General features: G+C 30.0%; 1 protein-coding gene across 2 annotated transcripts in view; it reads right to left on the bottom strand.

Moving 5' to 3' along the window:
* The window catches only part of LOC145259313 (CCR4-NOT transcription complex subunit 10-like), a 54,864-nt gene that overhangs the window by 14,749 nt on the left and 26,858 nt on the right, over positions 1-13,257 (bottom strand). For both annotated transcript variants that reach the window (XM_080117227.1, XM_080117217.1), the window contains exons 9-14: positions 8,879-8,994; positions 6,374-6,496; positions 3,425-3,496; positions 1,904-2,017; positions 673-803; positions 91-153 (exon numbers count right to left, since the gene is read on the bottom strand). In XM_080117227.1, the coding sequence (XP_079973353.1) occupies positions 91-153; positions 673-803; positions 1,904-2,017; positions 3,425-3,496; positions 6,374-6,496; positions 8,879-8,994 (619 nt within the window). The remainder of the gene's footprint in view (positions 1-90; positions 154-672; positions 804-1,903; positions 2,018-3,424; positions 3,497-6,373; positions 6,497-8,878; positions 8,995-13,257) is intronic.

Genomic DNA, 13,257 nt, shown 5'->3' with positions numbered 1-13,257 from the left:
ATCAGACTCGTCGAAAGTGAGGAGGCAGTATATTTTCTAACAGTATTCATTTAAATAGAATATCAAAGGAGAAGGAGAAGATTACGCTACCTTTTGCTTCAGTGGCTTCCATTGGATCACTTTTATCCATCTTTTCATTTTTATCATTTTTGTCTGATAATTAAAAAAAATATATATTGTTTATTTATTCATAAAAAAATAGATATTATGATAAACATACAAAAAAGTAAAACAAAATGATAAAATAATGTTTAATATTTGCAAAAGATAAAATTTACTTCATGATAAAATAAAATTCATCGAACTTTTATACAAGCAACTATCAGAATAGAATTGAAAACTAAAATGCGAGTGGAGAGGAACAAAAAATCTCAGTAAAAATTAAGAGTTTTAATTTTTTATTATTTTTGATTTTCACAAAACATGTTAATTTCCCATTAAAAAAAATTGTCCTTACTAAAAGTTTAAAAATCATGAAAATAAGATTACTTTAATTCTGGAAAAAATATTGAGATTAGTTAATTCAAAGGGAGTTAAAATCTGATGTGCTATAAATATTTCAATGAAAAAATTAGTAAGAATTATAATCAATTAATTTAATAAACAATATCATTTTTCCAGAGAAAGAAAAGAACAATTAAGAAAAAAAAACAAAAAAACATTTGTTTTCACCTTGTTCGGTTTTCTGTTCAGGTGGGCAAACACTGACATCAACACTGTTTTCTGGGTTGAGGTGGTGAATTGCATCTGTGGTCCGATCTAAGTGTACAAGAGCTTCAGCAGCATATAGATGGGCTAAGTATCTTAAAATAGAAAAATGATCAAGTTTTAGGTACTAAAACTGAAAATTTATGCATAAAAAAGGTTATCAAGGCTGTAGTATCTTTAAAAAATAATTATTTAAAAATGCTAAGAACTTTCTAGACATTATTTTAATTTAATATTCTATTTGACATAACTTATTTTACTGAAAATTCAAAAAATTTAAAATTTGATAAGTTAAATTTTATCAATTTTTTAAGTCAATATTTTTCAACTAAGCTTTTTAATAGAAAAGCTAACAAAAGTCAGTGCTTCTTAGTTATTAGAGCGAAATTGGAAAATCAAAATATTGAATTTCAAGTAAAACCAATGGTATCTACTTAATTGTCATGTCGCAGTAATGAAAATATCAAAAAATTTAAAAAAAAAAAAAAGATAAGGTAGAAAATTAATTATTAATGAAAACAGTTTTCAAAGACAGTGAAAATTAAGTTTTGCTAAACTGACTAAAGATTTTCAAAGTTTTCAGAAAATAATTACCTCTTTGTTACAATACAAATTCTTTTGTTTATATTTTTTTTTTAGCAAAACACAATTTTTGCTAATTGTCTTCAAAAACTTTATAATCTACCTTATCGCTTTTCATAATTTTTGGATATGTTCATTACTGCAACATGACAATTAACTAGATACCATTGGTTTTACTTGAAATCCAATATTTCAATTTTCGCTCTAAAAAACAAAGCATCCCAAAATTTCTATGATGTAAACATTTTTAACCTTAAATATTTTTTTAGTAGACACAAATAATCAAAGAACAAACAATGAAAGTGAAATTCGTAACCAAAAAATGAATATGCCTAATAAAAAACTTGGACATTTTTATGACAAAAACAATCTCAGTAGAAAATGACATTAGATAAAAAAAAAAAAAAAAAAAGAAAAAGAATGCAAATATATTTAACTAGCATGCACATTTGGTAATAAATGCAGACACTTGTGATGTACTGCTGCTACTAAAACTTGAACCCCACATTATCATTTATAATTTTATTATTTAAAAGAGAGCAAAAGAGAGAGAGAGAGAGAGAGTATAAATATAGAATAGATGTAAATAGTTAAAAAAAAAAAAAAAAGTTACCGTTGAGCTCCTGATAATTTGTGCTGTCGGAGTAAATTGTTTGCATAACTCAGGGCCACCAGGTGATCATTCAGACATAAAGAAACATAAGCACTGGCAGCAAGAATGGAACACCTGGACAAGAAATGCAATGTTTTTTGGGTTTTTTTTTAAATAATCCACATATAGTTTATTTTGCTACACCAATCTCTTAAACATACACAGGTAAATATATGAACAGACCATCTGACAAAATGCAAATAATAACATTAAGTAATTGTAATGGACCAGTAAATCTTAAGATAAATAATTTTGCTTTAATTAAGAAAATATATTTTCCCAACACATCAGACATGGCTTACACTGATGGCAGTTCTATCATTTTGTTTCTTACATTTGTGATTGTTACTTTGCTAAAATTTTAACTTCTATTGTGAAAAATCTTTAAATATAGCAGATGCATATTTCAATCTATGAAAACCTTTCTAATTTCATTTCTCAGATATGTCACTTTTTAACTGTAATCCAATGACAATCACCCAAGGTTGTGGTTGGTCATATTCGACCATGATCATTTAGTTTGTCTGTTTTTGTTTTATTATTTTGTCTATATTACATCAGTTCTATTTCTTTATGCTACACACACACACAGCCACCTAATGTCCGGCTGCCAAATCCTATTGGCAGATGGCCTTTACACTATCCACCACAACAATGTATGTAAATATCTCTATTGAAAAATCTGAAGAGATGCAGCTTGACAGATCAAACATCTAGAAACATGTTCTATGACAAAGACATACAGACGGGCAGATACAGAAAAGACGAGGCCATCAAACCAGACATTTTAATATGGAACAAACTTGAAATAACTGTACTCATTATTGATGTAACCATTTCAAATGACTATGGCCTTAATAGAGCTGAATGAGCACAGATAACAAAATATCAGGACCTCAAAACTGATTTAAAGCTGACATGGTCTCTGAAAGAAAACATTATTATAACGGTTGTGACAGGAGCAACTGGCCTAATGAAAAATAAATCTTAAATATTTGGAAACAATTCCTAGAAGACCAAGCTGCATTGAAATACAGATTATAGCCATAAAAGGTATGACTATTCTTAAAAGAGCCCTTGGGTATAAATTCAAATCATAAGGAAATCAAGTCTTAGCTCCAGGAGGGAGACCCTTGATCTCTTAAAACTAAAGTAAATAAAAAAAAAATAAAAAAAGTTGTCACTACATATTGTTTAATGATGATAAAACAAAGACTGTTAGACATTCGGGTATAGAATGAAGTTTATTTGTATTAAACATGGTAAGATTGTAGAATGGATTATGAATTTTACTAATGATTAATTTTTTAGTCGCTATGTAACTGAATAGAAAAACAAAAAGCAAGAAATTTGTAAGGAATATTTTTAACATGTCAAGTTTTAATAATTTTTGTACAGTTTTGCATATAATTTACAGAGGAAGCTTACACTTCATACAAAGCTGTCAAGGTGTGTGGAGATGTCAGAAAGAATAAAACTAACCTTAAATTACTAACTTCTGCTGCACGCATTGGATTACTGGGTGGGGCTGACACAAGGAAAATTTCAGATTTGCTGAAAAACAAATATTAATAACGATACAATCGATCTGTACATTACCAAAATTGGTTAGGATCCTTAGGTTTAACAGGTTTATCAGAGAATTAGTAAGAGTTCAATGGTGGCCTTTAAAATAATGAGATTGCTAAATATGGAAAATAGTTTTCTCTTATATATTCTTGTAATGGTAATTTAGAAAGATTTTGAATACTAAATCTATCATACAATTAGATTTTTTTTCTAATAAACATTTTTATTGTAAAGGAAAATTTCTGTCAAAGACTATGCCAAAAAATCAACTGAAGTACACAAAGAAGCTGATCAACAAGTCCAACCAGACATCCTGTGGTTCTTATCCAATGAGAAAAACTTCTTTCAAAACCTGAAGATAAACTTCTAAAGCAACAGGTGGTGTGCTGTATATCCAAAGACATGCTCAAAGTTATACAAAGTTTCCAGTGATAACCATGGTCTTTGGTGTTGTCAGTAGTGAAGGTGCCATTATGCTACCCTATTTCTTTCCCCGGGGCCCTTAGGTTGAATCAATAATTACATTTGTGGTCTGAGCATAATAGTAAAAACTGACATCAATCAAGCAACTGCAGTTAAAATATACATCTGGGGACAAGGCTCAGGATCCTGTCATACCAGCCAAAAGACTTGGGCCTATCTTTCAGAAAACTTAGTCAACCACACTTCACCTGACATCTGACTTTCCAATTTACCTGACTACAACTCCCTTGATTTTTTTTTGTGTTGGTTGTGGTGGAACTACATACCAACACAGGTCTAGCTGTACCACAAAGGACAAGATAAAGAGCAGGATCACCAGAGCCTTTAGGAGCCCTAATTCAGGAGATAGTAATAAGTAATATGATAGTCTTGGGGTGGCCACAGAACCTGTCATCAAAGACAAAGCTGTTTCATAGAGTGAAATTAAAACATGTCAAAGACAAGCTCACCAAAATTTTATGAATAAATCTCAAAAAATGAAATTATTGTATCTTTTCCTAAACAGTAATTTTACAAATAAACATTGTTGGTTACCTGTTGGACAATATATTCAAATGAAGGCTGGAGGGAGAATTTGTACACTGTCAGTGTGTTATTTATTTTCATATAATACATTAGCAGGTGAAACACTCTTTAGCCTTGGTAGGCAATCACCTAGAGATAGTACCTCAATAAAAACACTGGTACTCATTATCTTACAGGGTTGGCGTCAAGAACGGCATCCAGCCATGCTTTACTAAAGAAATGGCTTACAAAGAAAATTTGTCATTTCAGGTTATGTAGTTTAAATAAAAAACAGATAGGTTAGTTTTAAGTAAATTTCTAAAAGCCATTCAGCACATGCCAGCATGTAAAACTAACATTAAACTGATGATGGCAACAACACAAGCAATTAAATATATGTCAAAGTTTACAAAGTATCAAATAAAATAAATTCTTTTTTTTAAGTTTCTGATCTGTTATTGATGTAACCATATCGATTATTCAAGGCATGAAAATGAATTTGAATGAAAAATCTTAGATATAGATTAACAAAAATATTAATATATTAGAAGATGTACCTGACGTTGCCTGGTATTATACATAACGTTATATTCCTTTGAAAAAAAAAACAAAAAAACGTAAAAACTGAGACATGCATGCGAGTATTGTGTTTTTTCTAAACAGTTCACTTTTTGTAAGTAAAAAAAAAAAAAAAAAAAAAAAATACTCTAGCTGAGATCGAAATCAAAACCTAAAGACAGTGAGTCAAGTACGATAAGCATTAGACCAGCTTGCTACGATCTTTAAAAATTGTTTTCAAGTCTGGTGAAACAGTTGACAAACAAATAAATATCCGATGACTCTCCCCAGTACTAATTTTTCAATTTTGACCCCTTAGCAGTCTTTTTCCAGATGAAAACCAATTAAGTTTTCCACATGTCTGAATACCCTAGATAACAAATTTCAAGTCTGTAAATCAAAAATTCGTTGAGTATATAGGTTAAGAAGTGTCTTCACACACACATTCTCCCTTTTATAGATATATAGATTTACAACTGAAACAGCTGTACAATACATATCCATAGAAATCAGTTCACTAAAAAAAATGTAAGGGACATAACTCTTTAAATTATAAATACTTTTCTTAATATCTATTTTTTCTCTTTATCAAACACTAGCGGGGGTACCCGGCGTTGCCCGAGTGTTTGTTTCCGGGACGGGGGGGGGGGAGTTTTAAAAAATGTTATGGTAGGTAAGTAGGAAGGATCAAACCCGGAGTCATGAGTAAAAGTAGGAAAATAAAGTGTGAAAAAAAAAAAAAAAAAAAAAAAAAAACATCTGCAACGTTAACAGTTCGGCCACCAAGAAAAGTCCATTCCAGTTGTTTAGAAAAAAAAACGACTACGGTAGGTTGGCGCGAACGTGAAAATATAATGTGAATTGTCCAGCACGCTAACCACTACGCCACAGAGCACTGCAGCTTAGTTTAGTGATTTTAAATAACTTCACATGAAAGAACTACAAAGCCAAACCGGTGTTCTCTTCTCAACTGTTCCTTGTGAACGATCCCCAAACGGTGTTAAGTGGTGGCAGGGGGAGGAGGAATTTATTAGAGAGAAAATATTTTACCACTTCCATTGATCTTAACCGATTTTGGCCGTGACTTCTCAGCAGAAAAAGTATAGAAATCTAAGATTATCGAGGAATTTGAGAAATAATAAGCCTATAACACACCTCAGATATTGTTCTGCCGTTTGTGCATATTATATTTGCATGAAATATCTTGATTTTTAATCCTATTAATGTCAAAATCAGACGGGGAAAAAATGAGTTCATTTTATTTATATAGAGATATAGAAGAAAAAAAAAACTCGAGAGAATGAATCGATTTACTACCTGGGATCATTTTGTTCTTCAGTGATGTCAGATTGCATATGATCTTCCGGTAATAAGAGCAGTGCATTACGCAGACACAATGAAGCAAACTCAATTGATGGAGCTGGAATCGCTGGATTATTACTAAAAAAAAAAAATAATAATAAATAAAGATAAATAGAATAACTGTTATAGTTAGACTATTTTTGCATTAATTAAATCAATCTGATAAAGGAAATTATATTTGAAAACTTATCAACAAATTTTTAAATCTTTGTTTACATAATACTACCTATATTATTCAAATTAGGAGGCAACTTCACATGTTTTTCATGCGTCATTGTCGCTCCAATTACACATCTGACTTTTTCTTTCAATTTATTATCGATTAAATATTCACTTGAAATCAAAATGCAATAGTGTAGATTAAAACAATTTTTTTTTTTAAATCTATTTTGAGTTTCATTAATATTCATTAATTCTTTTCTTTTGCTTCCATGGTTGACACTACATAGCCAGATTCCCTCTCTCTGCATTAGTCCTGTAATCGGTACCCTCTCTATGAAAATGCTTGCTGATTTTTTTTTTTAACTCAAAAGTATTTATGCAATTTAAAAGCAGCAACACAAACAAAAAAAAATGAATACAATAGGAAATCAGTAGAAAGACTCCTGAGCAATACTAGGTAGATACAGTTAGCTTTGGTGCTTACTTTTAATAAGATTAAAGCGAAATATGGCAGTTCAAAATAAAATTAAAGGAAAACTTATACATATACTTATCAGTTAAAAAAAAATTACAGAAAATTATTGAGTAGAATGTTAAATTAATTTACTATTCAGAAAAATCATGTGACATCTTCATGTTACAAGGGAGATAATCTTCTATACTATGTTTGCTTGATGCAAATGTTATTCAGAGTTTGTGGTAAATTTGTGGTATTTTTATTAAAATTCTACTTGCTTATTTTCTGGAAGTTTTGATGTGTACTAACATTTTTCACGGATAAGCAAGTATATTTGTTTTCCTGTCTTTTCTTTTTGAACTTCAGTAATAATAAACTCTCTAATTTTGTATATAAAAATGTAAGGATAAAACCTTAATGATTAACTTCATCCAAGATTGTATATTTCAAAGCCATTTGAAAAGTACAGTCACTTTATAATTAAATAAAACCATTATTAGCATTGAAAATGTAATTAAATAAAACCATTATTAGCATTGAAAATGTAACTACAGTTTCAAGTCTCATGCCATCAATAATGATGGCATTTTAGCCAATTATTTTACTGTCTAAAAAGAAACTGGTAATCTAATATTTCACAAGAATAATAAACAATGATATTGATTTGCTTGATTGGGTTTTAAGGCATATCAACCCTTTGGACTATTTCATGTCTTAGAGATTTATTTTATTCTCTCTTTGTTAAATATGAAATTTTCATATTTAAGGTTTTGTTTCTATGAAGAATTGTTTATAGTTATACAAAACAAAGTATATATGGATAGATTTTTCTAGGTTGACGGACATAAATCTTTAATTGAAGGCCAATTTTTTTAAAGAATATAGATTATGCGTTTAGCTTTTATTGTTTCTTGCTTTTAATATAGAATTGTCTTTGTGTACAAGCAAGAGTTCTACATTCAACATGATTTTATTGCAAATGTTGTCCTGGACTGAATGAGGATCAACAGATGTTTCACCCTCCCATACTTTTGTCATTGAAATCGTCACTTTCTTAATCAAATCAATTGATTGCCTCCTCCTCTGCAGTGTACCAGAAGGAAGTTTCAGATGTCTTCCTACAGTGACTTAGTCTACAATACATTGTAGTCTATATTGCACTGTAGAGAATCTATTCTTGATTTTATAAAATTACTGTATATAATGGCTTAAGTTTAAAATGCAAAAGTCAAGTATCATGGTTAAATTGTATTCTAAAGAAGAATATTCATTTCGAACATGCCCTTGTCTTATCAAAGAACCAACTGTTGATTTTACGGATATATTTTTACATAATGGCCTGAATTAAACGTACAAAAATCAAGTATCATAGTTCAATTGTACTCTAAAAAGAAACATTCATTTCGAACCCACCCTGATCTTATAAAAGAATCTACAATTGATTTTATATGCTAAACCTTTTCTGCTTGTGCTATCATAAAACTTCTCAAATGTGATGTTAGGCTGTATAAAAATGTTAACTTTGGTCAAAATCGGACTTCCTTCTTTATTCAGATTTTTTTAATTATCGATTTTCAATACTTATCAGACACATTATAAAACCTATGCAAGAACACTGCCAGACATATCAAGTACCTACATGTGAAATTTCAAAAAAAAAAAAATTGGCCTAGCTATTTCCGAATCCATAAGGAACTAACTCACACACACAAAGTTCCTTTTATATTATATAATTGTAGAAAATAAATTTTCACCAACATTTAGATTATTATGTTATGGGACTACAAGAGTTACTTTTTAATAGCTTTATCATACAAATGTAAGCGATATCGAATACAAACCATAATTTTTCATTTTTTGTAGTTGAGCCTAAAATGAGTTTCCGATGGACACCACTCGCCACAGACCCTTGAAATACTTGTAGACGTCTTGATAATTTCTTATCTACTTCATTATCCTGTAAAAAAAAAAAAAAAAAAAACTAAATGTGCACATGTATATGTTTCACTTTCTTTCGTTTTGTTTTACTATAATTTAACCCTTAAAAAAAAAAAAAAAAAAAAAAAAAAAAAAAAAGGGATAAAATATGAACATACGCAATAGGTAAACAATAAATAATCATCTATAACAAGATTTCCCTACTAGAGTATATTGTTTTAATTGATTTGAGAAATTATTTTTTTTTAATATTGAGTGCTTTACATTAAAAACAAAATAAATTAAATGTTGAAAATATACTAAAGAGCTAATCCAACATTGCCCGGTAACAGATGAGAACCCCTTTTGTTCCCATCCTAGAACACTAGATTAACATTTTTAGTGTTATGTAATTTCAAAGATTTCCTTTTCTTCTTTATTCATTTATTGAGGTCATCTCCTTATACTGCTACTATTGCTATAGTCTGTTCCTTTATATCATCCCTTTACTCCCTTTCTTTTATGTTACTGTTATTACTACAACTACTATTCAACTCCATCCACTATTTTGCCCTTCTTACCACAATTGAAAATATTCAATGTGTAAGCTTGCAAGCTTATCAGAGTTTTAGTACTATATAGCTATACATAACATGGAATGAATGTGTGGCCTGATAGATGTAGGGACCCCGATTTTCCGTTTCAAATTTTCCTTGATTCAGTTTCCCCTTTTATTAAATTCCGTTTTTTTTCTGTTTTCACATTTGCAAAATGTAATTTTCCTTAGTTTTTACGTTTATTGAATTTTTTAATACTTTTAAGGAGAAAATTGAGATAAATTAAAACTTATAAAACAATTCAAACTTTTATTCTATTTGAAGAAATACATGTTTTTACATGTTGGAATTTTTATCATCACAAGAAGTATTTACAACAAATAATTTAAGTATATTAAAACTACAACTTTTTGCAAAACAGTATTTCAACAATAATTCAAATACTTTAATAAAATTTAAACATTAATTCAAACATTAAAAAAAATATCACAAATTGAAAAACAGCTCAAAATTTGAAATTTAATATTTTTCATATAAAATTAGAAATCAGTAAATCTTTTTTTAAAGTCTCCATTGAAGTACAACATGGTCAATTGCTTGGTATTCGCAGGAGTTAGATTTTCACGTTTCTTATTCATTAAATGTTTATATTGAGAAAATGAACGTTCAACATCCATACTAGTAATAGATATCTATATGACTTTATCAGCAATCTGTTTTAGAAGAGGAAATCTGCTCTTAGCTGCATTCCAAAATGCTGGTATATTAAAAGGATTTGATAAGTTTTCTTTGCAGTTTACATAAATTTGGAATTCTTCTACAAGTTCAGTGGAAGGATTGTGAAAGTCTTTAATAGCTGCAAATGTATCCATATTGTGATTTATACAGGGTAGTTGTCTTGGATCAAATATACGAGCCGCATTGTAAAAATTATACACAGGGTGGGCTTCAAGATATTTATTCAATTTAGTAAAAGATAGGCTAAACAATTCTTGGAAGTTTGAGATAACTCCCTTTCTGCAGTTTTTAGTTCAGACAGAAGACGGTCAGTTTCAAGGCCAAATGTTAATTTTGATATACCAGCATGTAAATACTGTTTCACATCTTCCATCATATAAACAAAACAAGCAAGTGGAGATTTAGTTTCTTCTAAGCTTGTAAAAGCTTTTATTAAACGTGTGCAGTTCTCTGTGATAAAATACAGATTTAAGCGCAGATTAAGGAAAGAGGCATGATGTAGTCGATCATCCTCTACTAATTCAAGAATTCTCTCTACTGCAAGGCCATGACTCTTTTCTTGCTTAAAGAATCCTTCATAAAATTGTATGAAAGATTAGCGATATCTGGCAGCATTAAACCAGGAATTCCATCAGGTTGCCACTGGGACACGGGGTAGTTTCACTTGTTCTTTAGGCAAATAGTTTTCAAGCCATTTCAAATATCTTTTTTATCAACCTGGCTTTCTAAAAAAGGCTGATTCAATGAAAGTAGTGAGCTGGGTAACATCATCAAATGCTGGCCAATTTGAGAATACTTCACCAACTAGATTTAAAATGTCTGCCAAACACAACACATGGTTAAAGATATTTATTAAGACTTCTCTATGAGCTTTTTTGCAATAGGCTGTCGAATCTGTTACAAAAGCAAGGATCTTTTCAAATTCTATGTCAAAGTAAGTTATAGCTCGGACACATGCTTGACCTTCAGTTTGATGATTGCATTCTGACAGGGTAACAACATCAATAAGAAATGACTCACTACGAATGTTTCAACAATATCTAAAATGCTGTCGTCATGACAGTCTGTTGTTTCATCCGTTATGATAGTAATCCATTCATTCGCAAGCTTGGCTTTTAAAGCAGCAAAATGACAAGCAAATAATTTTGGAAGATGAAGCTCCCTAATACAATTAACACTTGGAATAGAGCCACCTTCCTTACAGTATTTTAGTAAAAATGGTCTCATTTTATCAATTTTATGAAGGGGAATGTCTGATAAAGTGCACATCTCATTTGTCTTTACTTTTGAACATTGTTGTAATTGTCTTCTGTTTCACTTGAGATGACTCAGTTGAAGATTTTTTTCTGATATGAACTTTTAATTTAATGTGGTCTTTGATTGTATCAATCCTAAAAATATCGACACTGTAGACAAAATTTGCAGAATAGCATATTGTCTTCTGCATAAAAGTCATCAGGAAATTATTCAACTCTAGCTTTTGCACAAATTTTAGATACTGGGGTCATTCTTTTTCTTTTTGGAGGAAGAGATGAAATTTTAAAACTGGTTTCATCCATTTTGATGAAAAAAATCAGAATTGCAATGTGCCAGTGTAGATTTTAAAATGTAGTCCAATGTTTGAAGAAGAAAACTTTCTATGTTTCTAAACTAATAAGGAAATGTACTATTTCATAAAATAAGTTAGACAATAAAACCATATAAATAAATGATTAAAAATGTACTGATTGCTTTGATGTTGCTCTTTTTCCTTTCATTCTTTTTTAAGAAAAAAGTATTGCCTATAAACCCCACTTACACTTAGTCAGGGAGACCGAGATATAATATATTAGGGAGGGGAATACTAGGAGTCTCCAATTTTTCAGCTAATGTATATCTTTCAAAATTTATAACTATGTGAAAAATGTATTTAGAGTCTTAATTTTTTTTTAATAAACCTAGCAAAGATTAAAGTATTTACAAAAAAGTTTTTTTAAAAAACAATGGACATTTTTTTTGATAAACAACCTTCATTAAAAAATGAGAAAAAAAAAAAAAAAAAAAAAAAAAAAAAAAAATCAAACTTTTAAATTTTAGTCATTACTGCCTTCAATAGTTGTTGTCATCTCACCACAGTTTGGCCAACTAATCCTCTGACTGGCTTTGGGTGGGATTGAAACTGCTACCTCCAGACAATGCTCACCTGGAATCGTAGATATTCCGCATCTCTATCCACTGCACCAACCTTTATTGCCCTTTGGGGCCCGCTCGAAGGGCAATAAAAGTTGGATTTTTTGGTCTTATAAATCCACGGGATAGGAATGTTGAATCCTCCAACTACATCCACAGCAATTACAGCCTTCAATAGTTGTCATCTCACCATGGTTCGAGCATTGTCTAAAGGTAGTAGTTTCAATCGCACCCAAAGCCGGTCAGAGGATTAGTTGGCCAAACCGAGGTGAGATGACAACTATTGAAGGCAGTAATTGCTGTGGATGTAGTTGGAGGATTCTACATTCCTATCCCATCGCAGTTAACCTGCCAAAGGCCAGAGGAATAATTGGCCAAAATATTGTGAAAACCACAACTAGCAGATGAGGATAATAGTCCAAATAATTAAATTAAATAAATTATACAAATTACTCATCTCAAAATAATTTCAAATTAATTCAATCTACAATTATGTTTGTTTTAAAAAATGGTAGGCCCTTAATTCAAGTCAAGGGTTATTTCCCTTGTTTGTCATATTAAATTGGTTGCACAACTTCCATATTCAAACATACAAAATATGATAATTCCATTTTTATTTGTATATATTTTTCTATTGGATCATTTTTTTGTAATTTTTTTAAATTTATACCAATTACACCAGGACACATACGTAATCATGTTTTCACTTGAAATGCGTCAATTTAAAAGATAACCAATGTACACAAATACCAAACTTTCAACTGAATACAATATATACAAGGAAAGATTACTTATTTTATAAATGAAAAAAAAAAAAAAAAAAAAAAATAGGATGATTA

The sequence above is a fragment of the Euprymna scolopes genome, chromosome 1 (genome assembly GCF_053919585.1).
Source record: "Euprymna scolopes isolate OS-2025 chromosome 1, ASM5391958v1, whole genome shotgun sequence".
Lineage (NCBI taxonomy): Eukaryota > Metazoa > Mollusca > Cephalopoda > Sepiida > Sepiolidae > Euprymna > Euprymna scolopes.
This window is presented reverse-complemented; position numbering and strand designations above follow the sequence as displayed.